The 23762-nt window shown below is 38.8% G+C and overlaps 1 protein-coding gene across 1 annotated transcript in view; it reads right to left on the reverse strand.

The window, feature by feature from the left end:
• Window positions 1-23762, reverse strand: part of LOC106887330 (kinesin-like protein KIF13A) — a 128389-nt gene that overhangs the window by 78362 nt on the left and 26265 nt on the right. The window contains exon 3 of the mRNA XM_014940786.1: window positions 3551-3563. Coding sequence (XP_014796272.1) covers window positions 3551-3563 — 13 coding nt within the window. The remainder of the gene's footprint in view (window positions 1-3550; window positions 3564-23762) is intronic.

Genomic DNA, 23762 nt, shown 5'->3' on the forward strand with positions numbered 1-23762 from the left:
GACTGGAGATTGTATTTTAGACATCTAGAAATAGTTGAGTAACAGAGCCATAAGTAATGGAACATGACTCACCAGGAAAGATCTTGCACAATTGGAAGTCCACAGTAAAAACAGATATATGAACTTGAGTATGTACTCATTGTATATTCCTTATAAGAATTTTAATTCACAAACATTACAGCATAAGCATATAAAAATGGAAAGTTATGAGAAAGAATTAGCCAGGAAGGGCTAGATCTCAGTACTACCGCATCCAGAGTAATCGTGTGTACATTACACAATAATGTAATAGGGTTACACAGGCCATTTTGAGGTTAAAGAGAATGATACTCAGAGTGTTAATAACTATTAGAAATTAAACAAAATACTTGTTCTGGTAACCACAAAGTTTAACTTAAAACAAGCTATGGGACTTTGATTCAGATTTCTTCAGCAAAAATCTACGGCAGTTTTAAGACAGCTGTTTGTTATTATTTTGAGTTAGGGCTTCCACAACAAAACAGAGATGCTGGTCCATGTATCCACCACATCAGTGAAAAGTCTGGAGTTTTGTCCCAAACTCACCTGTACCTGTCACTTGAAATGGGACTGTAGATTTTTAACTAGAAGACCCGTTGTGCCTGACTGTTACACAGCAGTAACTTCTCACAGAAAAGACAGCCAAGGGGTATTCACATTTTAAATTGCCAAAACAATATTTTGCAGAACTCGTTTAATTTAAAGCCCCCAACTAACAGCTTGAAGAATTAATAATTTTAAGGGTTTACACATACAAGTAAATTTATGTGAACTACTTACAGGTAATGAGTACCATACCCAATATTAACTGCCTACCAGATTAAGCCAAATGACATAATTAGTTTAGAAAGAAGTCTCATTTCACATTCATCATTAGCTGTTTCGAAGCCTAATCCTCGGTATAGACTAGACAGAGTCTGGGGCTTCCAGCATTTAGCAACGCATTAACCGGACCTAACGTAATCCCTAACATATTGACTATGTAGCTATAAAATACTGCAAATGCACAGCTAACATTTAATAGCATTTCCATCTGACCAATAGATGGCCAATAATTTAATTTTATATTTTTTTTTAGGAAAAAAGTTATGCTGGACAGGTGTGGATATCACTCATATGAACCGCAATGAAGTAGTCAGTTTGACACGTAGGGTGATTTACAGGGCTAACTACAGGTTGCTAAAAACAAAAGCAAGGGAAGAATTTTCATTCAGCAGGCAGTTGTTCCTACATCACAGAAGGGTTAGCATCAGAAGGGACCTTGAAGATCACCTTGTTCCACCCCATCCATGAGCAGGGACACCTCCCAATAACCAGGTTGCTCAAAGCCCCATCCCACCTGGCCTGGAATCCCTATTACATTACATCCCTATTACAACTGCTGATGAGGTTAAGTGATAAAGGAGATACATTAGAAAATGGCAAACAAAGTCTACACCAGTAAGCTTAATGTAAATGGAAGCCATTAAAGAATTGAAGAAGAAAGAAGTTGGTCACAGTATGAAAAACACAAGACGCACCACAGAAGAGAAAATGTGAAGGCAGCCAAGGGCACAGCTTACAAATCTCAGCTCAGAACAACCTTTCTACCTTTGTCACAAAATTAAACTGAAAGCCCAAGATCAGAAATATACTTAAACATCACGTTTGTAGAAATAGCAAAACACCCTAATATCCTTATATAACATTTCTACTACAGCTTCTGAGCTACCAAGTTGAACTGGGATCACAATTCATCCACAGCTGATGATAAACTAGAGCATTAAACTAAAGAAACTTCAAATATTAATGAAATCTTATATTTTTAAAAAGTCCTAATTTGAAGATCAACTATATGCAGTATCCTAGAAACTGTATAAATCAAGAAACATCCAAATCTCGTACCATATCTTTACAAATTCACAAAGCCTATTTCCACTGATGGTAAGAATCATATTCTGCCTGCCTTAAACTGATAAACATTTCACACATCATCTTAAGTTTTGGCATGACAGCTCCAGGATGTTAATGACCATCTATATACCTAACAATAATGTGGCATGTATGTACAAGCATGCAGCTGTTACGTTTTTGTCACAGAAATGCAAGGCCATAATTATGCTTTTGCATAGTGTCAAGAATAACTTTATCTGCCTATAATGGAAAATGAATGATGTACTACAGAAGGCGCTCATAAGGAAGTTTTTTGTGAAATTATAACAATAAGAAGGAGGGGTTTTTGCTTTTTAAGATTAACAGTGATTAAACTTTTTTGCATAACCTGTATTAACTGAGATCAATAGAAAAATTGTATTAAATGCTTTCAAAAAAACCTGAGAAACTGAAAATGAGGTCCAGGGGAAAAAAAAAAAAAAAAAAATCAGCATAGTACACTAAATACCATTTTAAACTGTACCATCAGTGTTATTCATTTTCGCTAGCTGTGACCTTAAATTACATATTTTTGTTTGTTTTTTCAAATATGACTGTTTCAATTCGTGTTAAAATAGTTCGTTCCATTCTTCCCTCCCTACTGGGAATAATATACATCACTTACTGAGAGGATGTTTTCTTCCGATACTTAAAAAAAATTAATAAAAACAATAGATATTTAAATTTTTTATATATATATATATATGCACACACATATAAAATAGCTGTCTGAAGTATAAAGTAGATATATATCCATAAAAGATTGATATATAGATCAATACCCATCCCAGCTTCTGTTTCCCTAAGGCCTACAGAATGCTCTGCTATACCTGCAGAACTCACAGCAGACTTGTATACGCTATTTCTTGAAGATCTACAATTCAAAGAATAACGTAAAAAAAAACTCATTCAAAGCTAACTACGGCTTTCTGCTGTAAAAAAAAAAAGTACCATCCAATGGAAATAGAAAGGATAAAATTATCATTAAATTGCTGAAACAAAATACCGATACAGTTCTGCGTGTGCTGACAAGACGTAGTTCACAGAGTCATTTTACCTTCTCACTGCTACCAGCCCTGTACTTGTCATCCCACTAAGGCTCCTTCTCTACCCAATAGACACGTAACACTCATTCTCCCTCCCTTCCCCTGCATTACAAACAATCCAGAGCATCTTTTCTAGGTGCATTACAATGCACTTTGGCCACTTTTTACACAAATTATTAATTCCTGAAGATCATAAATTAGAAACAAGAACAATTTGTTTCTTACTAGATGTATTTTGCCACCACTTAAATACAGCATTTTAACTTCTAAGCAGAATTACATGCAATGAAATGTTTTACACACAATACTTCCTTACTCTTTCAAATGTTTTTATGAATGCATTAAAATCATGGCTTGTCCTAGTTACAGCTTTAACAAGTCATGGGCCTTGCCTGCATGACAACTGGTCTGAAATATATGCTTCTGGAATTATGAAGTCTTTAACTCAGAAGTATGAGTATGTTTTTTTAATATATGTTCCTTTATCAAAGCTGTATTGATCACATACTGCATGCCCAGTAATTCTGCGTTGCTCAACATTTTCATGCAGATACAAAAAGAGACTCAATATTTACCTTAGGTGGTTTTCTTGATGATTGGCAAAAGTAATCAGCAATGACGACGAGACGACGTCATTCACATAAAGGGAAGGAAGCAAAGAAAGAGAAAAGAAACAAAGTTAGTGTACATTATTACTATAATCTGAACTATTTTGTAATCCACAATGCATTTAAGAATAATCAGATCAGAAGATACTTATACACCACAGATTTTTAGCCAGTAATTACTCGATTAGTAATATAGCACCACATTAAAAAAGAAAAGAAAATGCCAGATTCCTTATAGGTATAAAAATCTAACAGCACTGTGTTCCAGAAGGAACAAGCATCTGTTTTCTTCATTGGGGAAGTCAAAACACAGCCCATCTTTTGCGCCAAACAACCCGAGCCTACAAACTGGCAGACCAAGGCTCCAGGGTGAAGCCCCATGGACTTCAGCAGTGAAACACATGCAAGAGCAAGGCAATAGTCAAACAAATGGTTCTTGTAAAGATTACAGAAGTGTGAGGAAAAATAACCCTGCGTTTTCCCCGGCCACAGAAAGCCTACACAGAGCATAGGAAGCCAACACAAAAACACCATTTCCCTTCACACACAACTCCAACGAGTGCTCTCAGAAATAAAGCAGAGACAAGAAACCCCCAAACTAAAGACAGCAGCTCAGAGTACTTCAACTTGTCCTTAAATGCTTTTATGCTCGTGTTGGCAGCCGTACGGTGACACAGTAAATTAAATCAATGTGGCTTCTTTTTTTTTTTGGTGGGATTGGTTTGAAGTGAGATCGCTGCCCTGTCTCACTGTGCAGCCCTGTGCTTGCTAGTGCCGTTGCAAGAGAGGAGGTGAAAATACTGAATCAGATTGGCTTTGGCCGTTCATGAAAACCCAAGAGGCGATCGTCCCCCTGTACTTGCCACTGGTGAGGCCCCAGCTCGAGTACTGTGTCCAGTTTTGGGCCCCTCACCACAGAAAAGACATTGAGGTGCTGGAGCGGGTCCAGAGAAGGGCAATGAAACTGGTGAGGGGTCTGGAGAGTAAGTCTTATGAGGGGCTGAGGGAGCTGGGGTTGTTCAGTCTGAAGAAGAGGAGGCTGAGGGGAGACCTTATTGCGCTCTATAGCTACCTGAAGTGGGGGTCGGTCTCGTCTTCCAAGTCACAGGAGATAGGACAAGGGGAAATGGTCTCAAGTTGCACCAGGAGAGGTTTAGATCGGATATTAGGAAAAATTTCTTCATGGAAAGGGTTATCAAGCATTGGATTGGGGTGCCCAGGGAAGTGGTTGAGGCACCATCCCTGGAGGTGTTCAAAAGACGGTTGACAAGGTCCTCAGGAATATAGTTTAGTAATTTTTATTTCCTATTTCTTATTTTTTTTTTTGTCAGAGTTAGGTTTATGGTTGGACTAGATGATCTTTAAGGTCTCTTCCAACCTAGACCATTCTATGATTCGATGAAAACTACAACCTTAGGCCTATGTTTAAATTGTGCATTGAAATAAGCCTGAAATGACATACGGAAGAAATTTCTACTTGCTCTTTACATCAAGGAAGAAAAAAATAAATAAAAAAATGCAAGTGTAGATGAAGAGAAAAAACACAACCAGAAAGGTCTATGGACAACACAGCACAAGCAGAGAACACAGTAAGGTTTATAAGGTAAAGATATGGATGAAAGGTCTCTGCCTACCCAGCAACAGACACACTACACAAAATTCAAAGATATTAAGAGGCTACAGTCAGAGTGCAGAAACGTGGGATCAAGCCATGCTTTCATCCACCAGACTACCCATACTAACTCCACCACGTTAGAGCTGGGGGAAAAAAAACAAAGCAACCAACACCACTGAGCAGTTTTCTTAGCAACCCACAACACAACGGCTCAGGGGAAAAAAAAAAAGCCAAAGAGAAGCAAATCCACAAACGCATCCTTACGCAATCCTTTCTGCCTACTCCCAGCTCGTACCTTAGATGACATGTCTGCCTAGACCAGAAGTTACACAGCTGGTACACGGTACTGGTATAAGGCAAACATCCTTTGCCTCAGAGCCAAACCACTCACTGCAGCCTTACCCTCTCATTAATGGTGGCTGCACCCGCTCAGCTCACAGGTAGCTCATGGCCAGGTGGCTCAGAACTTGCACTGAACATGCTCTTATCTAACTGAAAAATACATTTAGCTGTACCTCGGATATTCTTCACTTCAATCAATTTTCAGATGTGATGTAAATCCAGTGCTATCAGCTCGCCTAGCCAGAGTTCCAGCTCTAAACTTCCAGTTCCTACTTGGAAGAGATGTTCCTATGGAAGGAAGTCATCCAAGAGTTTTTTGGAAAGCTTTTAAATACACTCATATTTTGAAAAATAATTCCAGAATACATCAGCCTTCCTAGGGAATTCCTGATGGACCACTGTAGAGGTTCAGCATAAGCCCTGAACAATTTAACTGAAGTAAACACCAACAGAAAGTTTATCAACTGGGTTTTTTTCTGAGATCATTCTTATAAACTCCAATTGGAAAAGGTACAGAACGTCACTGAAGTAAACAAATGGTTTGACACTTTTTTCTTTTTTTTTTAAAATATATTTACTTAATGCAAGCCACTACCTTTTAGGAAGTTTCTTCTTATCTTTCTCTGATGCCCATTTTAAGAAAAGCATAATAGCTTATACCACTGGTGGACAGTGGAGCTTCCCAGTTGGAAGCGAGATATGGATCACTGATCTCCTGGATTTCAATGCACAAGGAGCTGCAGCTTCCTACTGTATGTCACATCCTACTGCTCCAAACTCCTGGGCTACTAAAACCAAACTAGCAACTCCACAAGTCATCTGCTAGCATCACCAGCAGCAACACAATCAAGGGCCTCTGGGATAAGTCAGCTCTACTGGCTCACAGGACAGACCTTGTTAAGCTATTTGGAAATTCCAGCTAACCCAACTCACTGTAACCATTACGTTGGCAGCAATTCAGATGGAGATACTCCAGAATACTTTCTTCAATCAAAAGGACTCAGACTAATAAATAAAGAACTCTTTACAGTTTACCAGAAATCACATTGTAGCAGCTTAAAGATGTGCTATAAAACCTGCATTAGCCTCAATCAATTTTTCACTTGGGTTTTTTGTTTTGCTTTGTGTTATTACTATTTTTTTTTAATATGTGCTTCACGGTTTCTTTCCTTTCCCAGAAACCAGCAGCTTTCAGCTTTATAAATAATTGGCTTTATCTCAATTTTTACCAAACACTGACCATATAAATGTGGTGATTCAGTGTCACAGCTGGGGCGGGGTGGGAGATGACAACAACAGGACAGAGAGCAGGTCACAGAGATACAACAATTAGAATTTTTATTTCCCAGAATTTTTCATTCCATGTCTAATCATCCATGGTGTCAATGACAATGCCCAGGTATACCTTTTGACTGGCAAGAAAATCTCTTGATTTTACAGCTAGTACACTTCAGGAAATTATCACAGAGTTACCTGACCTTATAATGCACCTACACAACAGCAGATTTTGGGTTAAACTGACCAAGGGCATATTCCATCTGCACGCTCAGATTGAAGACTGACTTTTCTCACATGCCTAAAACTCAAAACCAAAGTACATACCACCAAGAGTCCGAACAATATTCTCACAGGCCAGAGGAAAAATCTGAATTTCAATGACCACAAAGCCCACTGATCTTCTGAAATTCCTCCTGCCTTTGTCCTTAAGTCATCATGACTTTAGTAAAACATCACTAGAAAGATTTCCTAACTTTACTGAGCAATTCATCCACTGAGGTCTGCTCCTAGATCTACTCAGGCTTTATATTTCACAACAGTATTAAGCCTCTCCTGTCCTGCTTGGCCAACACACACCAAGACCGCAGAATGCGTAGCTATCTCAAATTTTAATCTAGATGGAGAAAACCAATTTCTAGAAAGCTTTGTGCTAATGCAAACATTTTTTTCCCTATTGTCTCTTGCTAAAACTAAACCAATAATGCTTCTCACATTTGCTAAGAGAATTAATTCACAATATGTCAGTTCTAATGATCTACACCAGTACATGAATAAGAAGTCTTCCTCACTGCATCCACACTTTATCATCTACCCATTGCCAGTGACAGAACACAACGAGAGGAGAGCACTTCTAGTAGTTTAACAGCACCAAAGGCTGTTTGTCTTTTTTTTTTTAACTACCCATACTATTTTGCAGGAGTATCATATAAAAAGTTGATATAAATTGGCATTAAACATTCTGACTAGAAAACTAGTCCCATACCATAGGAAGCAACAGAGGACACTCTTCCACAATGAGTGTCCAGAAGTACATGATACTGTCATCTTAAAGACCTAATCATTTTCAGAACTACACCTGTTTTTTGTCCCTTTGTGAGTGTTGTCAGCATTCCCAACCAAATGTGACTTCTACCAGATGGAAAAACATTTTATACATCAAAAAACTTGAAAGAATTGATTTTTTTCTCCCCTTAACATATATATAATGGGGTTTCATCACTCCACCTGCTCCCAGTCAAGAATGTCACCTTCAGTAGGGACAATTTACATTTAAAAATAAGAATGTAGGTGTAAAACCTGGTACTCCACATAAAAGGAGATAGAGGAACAAAGCATCTTTGAAAAACAGGTCCTAGATTCTTTGGAACAACACCCACACAGCACAATTCATCTCCAATTCTGCTGTGCTAAGAAGCCAAGTAGGTCACAATGGTACTATAATTATGCCGTATTTTGGGAAGTATTTGGGGGATTCTTTTCTTTTCTCACAATTAGTTAATGAAGACAAAGCAATCATAATCAGCTATGTTAAGTAACCACACATAGTACCTATAGCAGACAATGAATGAACCACATGGCTTTGCACCTTGCTCATCTAAGCTGACTACACCAGCAGAAATCATCATCTAAAACACTGAGTCTGAAATACCTTTTTGCTCTCGTCACATGTGCAACCACAGCAAATTCATGGTACTCACTGTTTTCCCAAATATTTAATTAAGTGTTTACATGTAGTAGCTACATAGTCAAAGTTACTCCTTTTGACACTTGTCAAAAGAATCATTACAAACAACTGCCAATATATTAAAAAAGGGAGAGAAGTCTTCAGGCTTTCATGCGATGAGCTAAAAAAAAAAAAACAACAAACAAGTCTTCCTTTTTTCCTCTGTAAGCCTATAGATCAACAAACTGAACAGATCACCTTGAGAGATAAAAGGAATATTTTTTACTTTTACTTTTGAGCTCTCTTTAACAGCATTCGATAGCCACAGTTTCCAAAATTTGGTTTCCACATATTCCTCACGTGCTGTTTATTCTGTTGAGAATTCTGCAGTACTAGAAAATTTATGAGTTCTTTATACGAGTCTACAGCCTCTTCCCAGCTACATCAAGTCACAACAGGTTATTGAACTTGTTATGCTTTTAGGCATACGCAAGGGTGTAGCTTTGTGCTCCTCCCCTCTGATTTCAGCATGATCTCTTCTCTCACCACTGCTCCAGCATCTCTGGAATCTAAAGACCAGCTGTTCAAAACAAGTATTAAAAGTATTTTTGGAGCGGTTTTTAATTTTGTTTTGTTTTTTAAATCAGGCTGCCTTACAGCTCAGGCTGAGAGTATCACCTGCAGTGTGTGTTTGTCTCGCTCAAAGGCAGAGTGCAAGGGAACAAACCAGGTGTAGGACCATCATAATAAGAGCACCTTGCTTTACTCCATCAAAGTAACTGCACTGTTTGTTTATCCACGTATATAAGGCTTTCAGAGTGGCTGCAGAGAGGGCAGACATTCAACACTCCCAACTGCAAACAATGTAAATAATGCAGAAGCAAAGAGATGATGTTTCTCCTATCCTTCACGGTAAGATCACACAGCTCTAGGACCTTCCGTTGTCTCCTGGTTTATCACTGCAGGCTGTTACTTGCAGGCTTGATACCAAGCATCTTAAAAAGCAGGCCTATATATTATTAATGGACACTGGACTACTTAACAAAAGTACTTATCTAGAAAAAGATGGCCATTTGCCACACTAACAGTTTCAGATGATGATGTACTGCAACTACTGGCAGTACACCATTTTCTCTACAAAGAACACGGAAAACGGACATACATTTACCCGTTTCCCCCTTCCATTTTTTAAATGCAGAAGATGATCAAAGGAAATGGCAGAGGCGATGCCCTGAAGGGGAACACTGTCCTACCTTTGTGCTTGGCTGGGGCACCTCCTGCAGAGCTCCCTAATGAAGCTGGCATCACGATTCGATACCAGGAATCCTGGCAGAGTTACTGTACACACTGTATGAGCACACATACATTCGCAAATAGAGATAGTTATTTTATATTCTTGCAAAAGGTGGGCAGTACATCCTGTATCTGTTTAATCCTCCTGCCCAGCAAAAATCTGCTCTATAGACAAAATCCTTTGAAGAACAGTAAGAGAAAAACATTTTAAAACGTAAAGCAATTGAGCAAGTGCCTGCATAATAAGATAGGAGCTGCTCATAATCAGAAACACCACCAGAAACAGATGCATACTGTAAAAATAGGTTGTTCTCTCATGCTTTATGGACATACTGCCTCAAGAAGCTGTGCTACTCACTGCAAACCTACCACATGCAAAGAGAGAAAAGCCAGACACTGAAAACAGAATGACAAATACTGCACTGCAAGTTAAATGAAATAGCCATTACAGTAGCAGTATGACTTCCATGACACTAGAGAAACCTAGAAAATGCCTGGATATTTCACCATAACAGGATTCCACTCCAAGAACTTAAGTTCATTCACTACAGCAGTGATGAACTACCAAAAAAAAAAAAAGACACCACAAGTTATGAAACCAACACGAGCTCATTAAAATAAGTGAAAGGCATTATATTCTGACATTTACAAGATGGAAAACAGAAGTGACAACTTCTGGAACACCACTATCCCTAACTTACCTTCACTCCCAAGTTCTCACTATTTTTACTGCCCAAGGCGTTATTAATCCAGTGCCAGCGATTTGTTGACTTGAAGTTCAAGAGGTTCCCATCTTTACACAGAAGCCTTGGTGTTCATGTAAAAACAACTTCTGCTGACAGTCTGAAAAAGGGCTGATACCTGTCCTACATGCAACAGCACGCCACTTCGCAAACAGTGATCAGCTTAGGAAAACAGCCACCACCCATAAGCACAAAGATTCATCTACCACTTTGCTAGAAAATATCCCCCTGTCTACCCTCCCACATAAAATAAGCTTTTAAAAAAATTTATCCCATTTCAGGTAATTTAGTTTCACTGAAAAGGCAAAAACTGACTAAAATTGTCATTCTGTTCTGCGATGAATAGCTCTAAATCAATCCTGACTGCTGAGACCCTGTCCACAACCTACCACATTAATTTATCTATTTTCCACAAGTCTTTAATCATACTCATTCAAAGCTTATCCAAGACTCTAGTTATTGTAATAGAAACCTGCTACACCTATCAGAAATACAGCATAACCACAAACACAAGTATATTCATCTTGTTCTTGTTAACATCCAACCAGCCTCATAATTAAAATGGCAAAGGAATGCAATTCTACCTAACGATTCTTACTAGTGGTACTTGAAAGAATCTTAAATGAGGATATTTTTTATGAACTAATCAGGTTCAGAGGGATAAGGGAAAGAGGGAGAGGAAAAAGAATATGATCTCAGAGCCCAAGATCTGCTAGCTCTGGAGACTAGTCTCAAATGATTCTTAGCCTGAACGCAATGAAACTGCTGTCAGGGCAAACACAGTCTATTTCTGGAAAGTATGTGGAAACGTATGCTAGAATTGTTAATAAAATTACCATGGCATTTATTAGGCATTTATTCTGTTGCGTTTATTACCAGTGCTCTCGAGAACAACACCCCGAGCATTAACTGGCATTTCAACTCTGTGCACAAACTCTATTGCGACTCTCACACCCAACCCACCAGTCACTTGGGTCAGCTACTCCCAGCTGTTAAACTACCTCGTTAAGTCTTCAACATCAATGGAAAACATTCCCTTTCAATGCTACGGCTCCTCAGAAATTCTGCCTGTAAGAACCACTAAAACACCAGGCTGCACTGAAGATACACCCCTTCTGCAGGCACTGCTCAAAGCTATCTGAAAAACTCACCCCTATTTATCGTTATATACAGTATGTATTGCAAGAGATCACTTTCAAAGGCATGTGGAGGAAGTTTGCTAAGCAATTAGCATTTCACAAATTAAATTCCGCTTTGTTAGTTTGCCTGTTCAAAACTCAAGCATTACAATTTGCTACAAAGAGATGAAAAGCAATTAGCAGCTTTGTTGACGAGGATCAAGACAGAAGATCTCTAGTCAGTGGAAAGACTATGTACTGGAAATAACTAAACCGTAGGTGTTAAATGAGTAACTGGATCTCAACCTTAGTTGTAACAACTTACTTTCCTCAGTAAATGGTGGGGGGAAAGGGCAGGGGGGGTGGAGAAATAAAAACCCCTCACTCTTTTTGCTGGGAGATAAGCATATTCTTTCTTATTCAATCAGGACAAGGATACAGTTAAAAAGTTTCTGAAGATACACGTGCAACAGCCCTGACCATGTCTTCAGGCTGGACAACAGGCAAGAACCCCCAAGTCTCACTGTCACATTCCTTTATCACACCAGGGAAAATTATTATTCAATTTTCATCTACTTTATGTTACTAATGAGATTTCAAGAAAGATGCTAATTGGGCATGACACTTCATCCTTTCCCACAGCTCTGCAAATATATGTTAGCATTCTTTAACTGTAACTAGAGTATGAAAAGCTGTCTGAGACTAAGCAAAATTTAACAAATTACTGTTTTCATTTCATCCTAGCATGCGCTTTTAGTGAAGTATTAATTTAAATGATCAGAAAGAAAATACTGATCATTAATTTGTATTTTAAATGAAAACTTTCCCCAGGTTTGATGACAATATACATTAGCATAGCAATTTCTGTCACTTCACTAACAAGATTTTGCAGAAGAAGGTCTAGTCAGCTGGCTGCAACACCAACTGCTATGGTGACTTCGAGCTCAGACTATTTGCTTTAACAGCCAGCATTAACAACTGCTACCATTTGCCAGAAAGTGGACACTGTGCAGAGAAAGATGATGATGATGATTCATGGGATAAAAAAGGTTTATTGTGTGGAACAATATACCGAGAATGTAAACTCAAATCAACTCTCCATAAATAGACAAAGTGAATAAGGTCTCCTGAGTTGTTGCAGGACCAACACCTAAAAGTAACAGCACTCATGCAAGTGAGATCTCTAGAGATCTCTTCACTGATCTCTACAAAGCTTAGGCAGTAATCTAGTTAGCTTTAGTAACCTAGCATGCCATGAAACGAACCAGAAAAGTTACCCAAAGGTTAGAAAAATTCCTCAGTGTGTGCTCCAGGTTTATCAGTTAACAGAAACAGAACAACTGCCGAGGCAGCTATGATCTTCACAAGAAAAAGACATCAAGCACCAAGTTACTGAACCTAGCAGGGAAAAGCACATCCTGAACTCACTTCTAGTATCTGAGAATAGATGATTTCCAGCTGACAACTGCAATGACACTCCCAGATTTTCTACCTGAGGGCTTCAAACAGAGGTTGGATGCTTTTCTGGTAGACACCAGAGAGGTAAACGAGTTACTGGGCTGAATACCTTGTCAGAGAACACGTCCTATACAACAGGGGGGTGAAACCAAGAAAATATAACAGGCTCCCCCTTCCCCAGTGAGCCCTGAATTTTTGACAATTTGTATAAATGTTACTTTGAGCCACAAAGCTTTCCTCTTTTCTACAGCAAAACTTGCAGGCAAGACCTCTCTATCAGGCATCATGTTATATATGCAAAAACATGCACTTGGTGGTAAAGACAATCACCTTCTCACCATGTGCCATATGGTAAGACATAAATGAGAGGAGTGACAAACACTCCAGACTTCTATGCAAGCACTACAACAAGCACAACTAGCACTGTGGAAAAATAAACATGGTATCTAAATTTTCCTAGACTGAAAAATGAAGAACACACTGCTGATGTACAACAAAATAGGAAATATTTCGACCTGTAGCAACAGTAAGAGTCTAACCAGACTATTTCAATCCTTCTGTGAAAAGTGCTAAAATCAATTTTTTAAAAACACTGTGGCATAAAGTAGCAGCCCAAACATTAGTATGAGAGATGATCTGCGAGGTTTGTGATTCAGGAATTTTTAACCCGTACTATCATCCCAGACTTGTGTCAACTGAAGTCAATAAAAAAAACACCTCTAAAAATTCTTATATGGTGTGTCCCCCACATCAACCCATGTATCTCAGTCTCATAGAAAGAAGTTTTCAATGCGAAATATACAATTTGTGGCCACCCAGCAATCTTCAGTGGGGTTTCACACCCATTTTTTATGATTGAAATTTCTTCACATCTTCCAAAAGATACAGATTCATTACGCCCATCAAGTGATGTTATCAGGCAAGGACTGGCATTCAGGTTTCACCTATTGATTTTCAGTGAACAAGTTTGGACAGTACTACTATAACATCACAGCAGCATTTTTTATTTTACTCTGGCAGATAAAGGGGTTTTAATTTAACTTCTGTTTTCTTTCGTTCTAAGCAGATGGTCACAGTCAATCACTAAGAAACTGATGGTTCTGTACAGCTCCAGTGCAAATGAAATGCTTGGAGACAAACCCTGAAAGAAACCTCAGTAAGAGCCAGAAAGCATAAAGTACAAATTCAAATAATTCTTCACAAAAAATAAAGTTTGTGTTGGCAAGTCAGAAATATCATAAATGGTTAAAACAGGCAAAGCTGATTTTCTGCTGACTTCACATACAGACTCCGTCTATGAAGTTAAAGGAAGACAGATAGAGCTTTGAAGTGCCTCAGTGGAAAATGGGTTCACAGCTAGCTAAAGGCAAGCAATTGTAACGTATCATTCAAGCTCAGAAGAGGGCCATGATTTATTATTATTTGCTTTGTTACAATAGACTTCGTTTTCATAATGCACACTAAAGAGCTGGCCTCTGTCCCATAAAAGTTGCAACGTTTTGGAAAACAAACAGCAATCCTACAGTGTAAGGCAAAAGTAAGACTCCAGACGAAGTACTGCAGTTCTCAACAGAAGAAATGTTGATTTCAAAGAGTAAACACGGACACATGAATGACAAGCACAGCTAGAATGCAATTTTAGTGAGCATTGCAAGACAGCATAAGGGAAACAGAAGTCATCTCAGACACTGGTAGTTTTTAAGGCCTAGAAAAAGGTCCCAATATTATGGTGCACAAGTCATTAATGTGATCAAAGAAATATCAAAGAACTGAAATGGATGTTCAGTATTTCCTGAAAAGACAGAAACAGAAAATGAGTTATGTCTATTCTTAACAGCTAAGAAGTGAGATCACATCTGCCAATATACATTAACTGGCTGAATAAAGCAATAAAACATAGAGCAAGGATCTCCAGGTCCTGAAAAGGTAAAGCTGTCACAGGCAACAATGCCGTAAGGTCTTTTGCAATGGAGCCTGAACAATTCAAAGTCAGTTATGTTGTTCTGCCTCATGGAAGGCTATTCATTCTCCTGCTGTCCAGAAAGCTTTCCCCATTTGTGATAACGAAGAAATTTAGTCTCATTTATTTGTTCATTTACCAACATTGCCCTGTAATTTAACACTTCAACCTAACAGAGCTTTCTACATATTATGCTCTCATGTGTTTCACTTCCCTCCTAGCTCTAAGTCCACTTCTACGTAGGGTCTGCAGTCCTCTAGCCATCTAACTTCAAATCAGCTTGGATTTATATTTCTTAAAACATAGTGAATCTGAAATGTAGAGAATATTCCAAAAGAGGTTCTACAAAGCATTTTTTAAAATGGCATTGTTCCTATGTTGTATTTATACTGCATTGCTTATAAAGTAACATTTATATTTAAACAGTTTGGAAAATAAGAACATTCTTAGAAACAAAAATATTTTTGCAATAGAAAGCATAACTCTCTTAAGCCCTTGCTATATTCCTACAGTACTCTTGAAGAATCATTGCCTAGGTGTTCTCTGGATTGCAAAGGGAAGAATTATGACAAATTTCAGTTTGCATTAGAGATCAGAAAGAAATGAGGAGGCAAGAACAACAGAAATAGCTTAATTTTTGAAAGCAGAACTACTTTAGTTAGCAAGTCCTTTCTGAGAACGTCTCAGAAACAGAGAAAGAAAAACTTTAAAAGCAGCGATTGTATCTTTAATTAGGCTGCAGGTGAAATAGATTTATCTCTGCAGGGGATGGGGGAGGAGAAAAACAGGTAGGGTTTCAAGTATACATGCTGGGTTTCAGGTCTGAAGCAGAATGAGTAAGCTTCAGACCAACACACACCAGCAACAGTTGCCCTGAGAATACCTCACCGTAATTGTTCAAGAGGCAGAGCCAGTTTAAGAAGTTTCTGCTCTTCTCCAGTTTTTTGTTCCCAGCCCCAAGCCACAGTCTGTCACATTCAGCTGTGCCTCTACCAGATAAATGCAGGGCCAGAGGGTTCGGAATGTCAGGGGGGAGAATTACTTTGCTTTACCATTCTTAAGTTTAAAAATTTCATCAATTTAGTTTCTAGAATCAGAATCCAGCTGTACCAACGCAGGGAATGTGCACAGTAAATGCACATGCGATTGGGAACATGAACCCAGATAGAGAGAGGTGAAATCAAACATCACCAGCACATCACTGGCACATGACAAGATACTGTCTCTTGACACTCATTAGTTCCTTTAATCAACCTGATGAACACCGCAGAAAACTTAGCAGCAGCAGGACACACGCACAGTGAAAAACTTCAGCCAGAATTTACTGGTATGTTTGAGCTTAGTGGCCTTTGATGATTTTTCTTCCATATTAATTTACCTAACTATTTTTAGTCACATGGACTTTTAAAAGTGACACCATCCTGTGATAAAGTCCACAGTTTAATTATGGACATATCTTTGCATTTGTTCTGAACCCACCTCCTGATAATTTAAGGTGAACTCCCACATTTCTGTAAGATAACAGACAGTAAATTGTTTCCTTCTGCTGTTTGTGGATGTACAGATCTCTAACCATACCCCCTTCCCCTCCCCAATAGTCTTCTTCTAGACCAAAGACTTCTCACTTATTTAGTGGTTCTTCATGTAAAAGTGGTCTGTAGGCAGCTCACCACCACTGCTGTTCTCTACTTCCTAGTTCCAATGGATATTTTTGGGACAGGAGGGCCAGAAGAAAACACAGCCATCAAGATCACTTTGCAGCTGCACCAAGACACGAAGCTTCCTCCCTCCTTCCCTGCCTTTTCCTAACATGCTGCCCCAGTTGGTTGTAACAGTCCTTTGACATTCTTCACCCCGTTGCTGAGAACTAATCTGATGTTTCCCTTGAATGAGCATAACTCCAAGATGATTCTCCTGAGAACAGGGAGTCCAGAAACCATGGCTGGGTACGTAAGGTCAGAAGAGCTTTGCATTTCACAGCAAGTTTCATGTACCCTTTAATTAGCCAGCCACAACCCACCTGAAGGTCCTCCCACAACTTTCTGCCATGCTCTAACAACAGCAGCAGCACAGTGGTGCCAATATATTCCATCATACCAGTATTCACCCCTTTTCCAATTCGTTTCTAAAAGAAGAAATACCAGACCAAGCAGAGACCTCTTCACGACTCCACACAAGATGCAGGGGTAGAGGAGAAGGTTTTGGTTAGACATGTGGCTCATTCCCACTGATACTGTGATTTTTATTAATCAAGAAAAAATAGAAGTCACAGTCCCTGGGTCGTGACTGGCTTCTTGTCCTTCAAAACACTTGAAGCACAAATATCAGTACCTTGTTAGTCTAAAATAACTCACTGGAGCCTGTAACATTATTTTGAGTCTTGAATCTTCTGAAAGTCTTTTTACAAAGAAGCTAAGGAAACTTGCAGAAAGAGTACGTCCCTTCTAAAGGGAATAAAATAATGTGTGAGACCTCAGCTAAACTATCCACCCAATACCATTTACATAAGAATTGCTGAAAAGCATTGTAAGAAAACAATGAAATCAGATTCTATCAATACTTTTGCTAGACACTAATTTTTTAAACTAAATTAACAGTCTTGATAAATTAACCACAGAATCCCTTGATCAGCTCTCTCCAATTATCTGAAATGACGATACCATTACTAACGCAACATTTACCATTGTTTCAGACAAAGAAGTTGCAGATTAAAAAACGCAGCAATTTGAAAAAAGGCAATACAGAAGTCCAAAACCAAAGTGACAGTACTGAGTTGTGAAAAATGCAAAAACATCCTTCTCTCTTAGGACCTGTCTGCACAATAAAATCTAAAGCTTGGGACATTGAGTAATTTTATTTTTTTTTTTTAGTATGTTGCAAACAGATTTGTGCCATCATCCAATTCAAAAGCTGCATCCAAGAAATAATACCTCAGGAAAAAAGCTAGGCTAGGGACAGTATTTTTGCTTCATAATCTAAAGGGCTAAAAACATTTGCTTTATTCTCAGGTTGCAATGGAAAATTCTAAAAGCATCTTAGCTTTTCTATCCCTCACATTCTAACTAATAGTGAGGATCAAGCTAAATGTAACATACAAAAGCTTCCTTCAAATGTAGACACAGCTTTCCATTTTCATTACTATAATATAAGAAGAGCAGCTACATTTTGGAATTGCAATTCTGTTTCTACTTAAAGTATCTTGTGCTTCCTCCCATAAAAATGCATTTTCTCTGCATGTTGCCTTACTGACCACACCTGTACCTACTCCTTTGTGACACACCTGTAGCTAAATAGTCAACAGAAAAGGCTAAAAACAATTATTGTGTATTTAATGTGTCTTTCCTAATCTAAGCCTCCTCTTTTTTACTGCTGTTCTCTACTTCCTAGTTCCAATGGATATTTTTGGGACAGGAGGGCCAGAAGAAAACACAGCCATCAAGATCACTTTGCAGCTGCACCAAGACACGAAGCTTCCTCCCTCCTTCCCTGCCTTTTCCTAACATGCTGCCCCAGTTGGTTGTAACAGTCCTTTGACATTCTTCACCCCGTTGCTGAGAACTAATCTGATGTTTCCCTTGAATGAGCATAACTCCAAGATGATTCTCCTGAGAACAGGGAGTCCAGAAACCATGGCTGGGTACGTAAGGTCAGAAGAGCTTTGCATTTCACAGCAAGTTTCATGTACCCTTTAATTAGCCAGCCACAACCCACCTGAAGGTCCTCCCACAACTTTCTGCCATGCTCTAACAACAGCAGCAGCACAGTGGTGCCAATATATTCCATCATACCAGTATTCACCCCTTTTCCAATTCGTTTCTAAAAGAAGAAATACCAGACCAAGCAGAGACCTCTTCACGACTCCACACAAGATGCAGGGGTAGAGGAGAAGGTTTTGGTTAGACATGTGGCTCATTCCCACTGATACTGTGATTTTTATTAATCAAGAAAAAATAGAAGTCACAGTCCCTGGGTCGTGACTGGCTTCTTGTCCTTCAAAACACTTGAAGCACAAATATCAGTACCTTGTTAGTCTAAAATAACTCACTGGAGCCTGTAACATTATTTTGAGTCTTGAATCTTCTGAAAGTCTTTTTACAAAGAAGCTAAGGAAACTTGCAGAAAGAGTACGTCCCTTCTAAAGGGAATAAAATAATGTGTGAGACCTCAGCTAAACTATCCACCCAATACCATTTACATAAGAATTGCTGAAAAGCATTGTAAGAAAACAATGAAATCAGATTCTATCAATACTTTTGCTAGACACTAATTTTTTAAACTAAATTAACAGTCTTGATAAATTAACCGCAGAATCCCTTGATCAGCTCTCTCCAATTATCTGAAATGACGATACCATTACTAACGCAACATTTACCATTGTTTCAGACAAAGAAGTTGCAGATTAAAAAACGCAGCAATTTGAAAAAAGGCAATACAGAAGTCCAAAACCAAAGTGACAGTACTGAGTTGTGAAAAATGCAAAAACATCCTTCTCTCTTAGGACCTGTCTGCACAATAAAATCTAAAGCTTGGGACATTGAGTAATTTTATTTTTTTTTTTTAGTATGTTGCAAACAGATTTGTGCCATCATCCAATTCAAAAGCTGCATCCAAGAAATAATACCTCAGGAAAAAAGCTAGGCTAGGGACAGTATTTTTGCTTCATAATCTAAAGGGCTAAAAACATTTGCTTTATTCTCAGGTTGCAATGGAAAATTCTAAAAGCATCTTAGCTTTTCTATCCCTCACATTCTAACTAATAGTGAGGATCAAGCTAAATGTAACATACAAAAGCTTCCTTCAAATGTAGACACAGCTTTCCATTTTCATTACTATAATATAAGAAGAGCAGCTACATTTTGGAATTGCAATTCTGTTTCTACTTAAAGTATCTTGTGCTTCCTCCCATAAAAATGCATTTTCTCTGCATGTTGCCTTACTGACCACACCTGTACCTACTCCTTTGTGACACACCTGTAGCTAAATAGTCAACAGAAAAGGCTAAAAACAATTATTGTGTATTTAATGTGTCTTTCCTAATCTAAGCTTCCTCTTTTTACACAACGGGATCTGCCCCCAGCAGATACAACCAAAACTCCAAAGCTCAGTATAACATTTCCTTTACTTATACATCAGTTGTAAAAAAATTACTGTCAAGCTGAACTAAAAAATAAGTTTAACTGCACGAAATAAGGATAATAAAAATAGTAACCTTTTAATAGAACCCTAGCTTTTCCAAATGGCACTTTTTAAGTGTAATCTGTATCAAGATATTTAGAGCAAGTACTTTAGTTAAAATGAGAACAGTAACTCTTGACTCTTGGACAGCTACAAATAGAGATAATTTTTATAGAGCACTGCAGGGAGCATCAGGAATTTTCTAAATCCTCTCATTCAGAAAATTCTCTGGAAGATAACATCGCATACATCAAATAAAATGAAATGCCAGCTTGTCAAATTGAAAAAACACTAGTACCATTGCACTTCCTTTGGGGAGGGGAGCCTCCTTTGTACATCAAAAAGTCTTATCAAATCCTATCCTCTCCTGATTTTGTTTTCTTAATAGGGATCACACGCTTAAATCCCCTTCTCAAATTAATTCTTTATTTCAAGCATAATGAATAAATCCTTCAACTTCTTGGGTAGGGGGAAGGGAAGAACAGGAGGGTAAGCGGAAAACAAAAATTACTTTTTCCTTATAGAAGAAAATGATAAATCAGCAGTCATTTCTCCATGTACCATAGTGGTAGACAGCAGGATTGGACAGTGCTCGTTATCTCTAACTTTTATCACACAGGATGTCGTTTGAGCAGCGTAAGCACTAGTGAGCCAAGGTCTCTGTGTCTTCAGCTCAAGGTATAAAGGGCCACAGACGCATCAGCAGCCCAACTGCAATCTCAACACAAGACCCCACAGCGACAGCGCTGTGGACTCGTGCCTCCGCACAAGCACAGCCAACGCCTTTTCCATCCCCTAGAGAAGAGACGTGCAAAGAGAAACCATAAAACAGCCTCTTCAAAGTCTACACTGACGATCAGTGCAGTCACAGCAGCGTGATACTGAGCAAACAGGAACGGAGCACCAAGAGGCTGCTCTGTAGTAAGCAACTCAAACCATTTCAGAAAGGAGGGCGAAAAAATAACAAGGCAGACAGAAGAAAGACAGAGAAATTCCATTAAGCAGCTGACAAAAAATAAATAAATAAATCTGTTTTTCACCTTTTTGCCTTGACATATTTTATTACAACTACACATAAGTGGTATTCTTCTCCTGCCAGCTTGATTATTTTCTGCGCCTCCTCTCCTTAAATTAAGTTGGTTTTTGTTTGGTTTGTGGGGGGTTTTGTTTGGTTTTTGTTTGTTTTGTTTTTTTAAAAAAAAAAATCACTGTGAGAAAGAACTGGAGGGAACCTAAACTAATTAAAGAACACTTTGGAACGAAATGCTGACATACTGCCAACATTAATTTTGACCTGTGTTTTCAAGAGGGTCTCACTAACCTAACTCCAAACCATTTGTGCCTTGGACATTTTGGACTGAACTCCGCTGTACTAGGCTGACCTCACAACTCCAACGCTTAAGTTTCAGGTTTCTGTCTATTCTTTAACCATTTTTCCATGGATAGTTGTTTTAACTTCCATGTGTTTTAACATTTGTTGTAGCAACATGATAATGAAATATACAAGTCATTGCAATCACATAGCTCCTACAAAAACATGAAGGCGGCATTTATTCCACTTGCAGAGGAAGTATATCCTCAACCTCCAAGCCAAGCTTTGTGTTAGGCACTAGGTACACAGCTTGGACATAGAACTGTATAATGGAAATACTGAGAAGCTCTTTGCCATAGCATCGCTGGCAACATAAATACCCAAGATCACAAACATTATCATCATGTGAGCATTCCAGGCCAGCCTATAAATAGCAATTCAGAAAGAACTGGCCTCTCACAGCTACGGTGCCTCAGTACAATGTGTGTCTGCTAAAAATATCAACTTCAGTATGTTCAGTCACAGCACGCAATGAAAATACGTCTGTCTGAATTTTGTGAATTAAATAGCTGTTTACACACCCTATCTCATTTATTAAGCTGATGATAATTCACAGGACTACTGTGATGAACTTCTGATTGAACAAGTGTACACTTTGCATGTAAGCATTATCAATATTTCATTTATCCAGAAATATGTGTATTTGCAATATCTTCCTTGATAGTGAAGTCCTACTTCAGGGCTTCTTCAGAACCAGCGTGACTAAGTGCCTGTCTTCATACTGTGATCAGAATTTATGATTCAGAAGTTACTTTAGGATTCAGCAACAAAAGCAATAGGATATATGATATTATGCAAAGATTCTTAGAGATAAAATGCTCATCTACATCTACCTACGTGGATTATAAAAACATATATTAAAAGAAAATGATTGCTTTGTACAAGAAGATACACTGTTTTGATACTGTTGATTAGTTTTCCAGAAAAAAAAAAACACAACTGAACAACAGATTCATATTAATGGTTACATCACGTATTCATACAATAGAGGGAGTGGACACATTCCTCAGGTAGCAGATCAGTAGTACGCGAGGTTTCAGAAACAATCAGGACTTCCTGAGAGATAATGGAAAAGATAATTCATGTATTACTCAGGATAGGCTTGCTCATTTTGCTTTGCCAAAAAAGGAACACGTTAGACACTGTTAGGGAAGAAAACGACGATTTACTTGAAAGTATTAATAACTTCAAAGTTTATCAAAGGCTACAAATGACAGTTTTAGCAATTCATATAGATATAGCCAAAGAAAAAATTACTATTGTGTCTCTGCAGCATGCCTCACCCAACATACTTTCTATACTTCAGCCACTTCTGTTACACTATCCCACAGGTTAACTACTTCATTTACTGTAACAAACCAGTAACAATAAAAAAAAGCAAGCCAAATGAATGAAGCGGGGAGGGGAAATAAAAGAAAAAGGATTTAAACATGTGTCCCAAACTCATTATCTCAATTTGCAGTGGCACCTATCAAGCTGCTCCTGGAAGCAACATGACTGAAATCAGTCATCCTTGTACGCATGTCCCTCAGCTTTGTCGTTACCTTTAAAGCCTGAATGGAAACGTGTACGCCAAGCCTTTTTTCGGCTTTTGCCAGACCCGTTAGGGATTTCACCTCCACACAGAAGCAGGAGTAGCAAGGAGTGCTCCAAATGACGGCACGGATGAACGCCCATCCCTCAGCGAGCAGCCCCCTTTATTGTAAGGCCCAGAACAAGGAGAGGCTGCCCCAGCTCAGGAACTAGCTCTGGAGAGATTCACAGCACAGCACCAGCACAAAACCAGCAGCACATCACGACAGAAACCAGTGAGAAACCCAGACCTGCAACTGAGGACCACTGGAACGGTCAGGGTGGATTAACTGGACATCCAACCAGCACTCCACAGGCACCCTCCTGCCAGGGAGCGGTGGCACCCCTGCAGAGCTACTGACCTCCTCCTGTTCTCCTCCCCCTCACCTCCAAGCAAGAATCACTGATCTGACTCCCAACCACTACATGTTTTGGAATGCAAGCTGTATGGGTACAAGAGTTTGCTGTTTAGAAGACTAGTGACTGGGCAACCTTCAGCAAGAAGCTTCTTGAGAGTTTCTAAGAGGAAAAAAAGACGGGGCGGGGGGGGGGGGGGGGGGGGGGAGGAAACCAAAACTTTGTGTTCCATT

The sequence above is a fragment of the Calidris pugnax genome, unplaced genomic scaffold (assembly GCF_001431845.1).
Source record: "Calidris pugnax isolate Ruff unplaced genomic scaffold, ASM143184v1 scaffold8, whole genome shotgun sequence".
Lineage (NCBI taxonomy): Eukaryota > Metazoa > Chordata > Aves > Charadriiformes > Scolopacidae > Calidris > Calidris pugnax.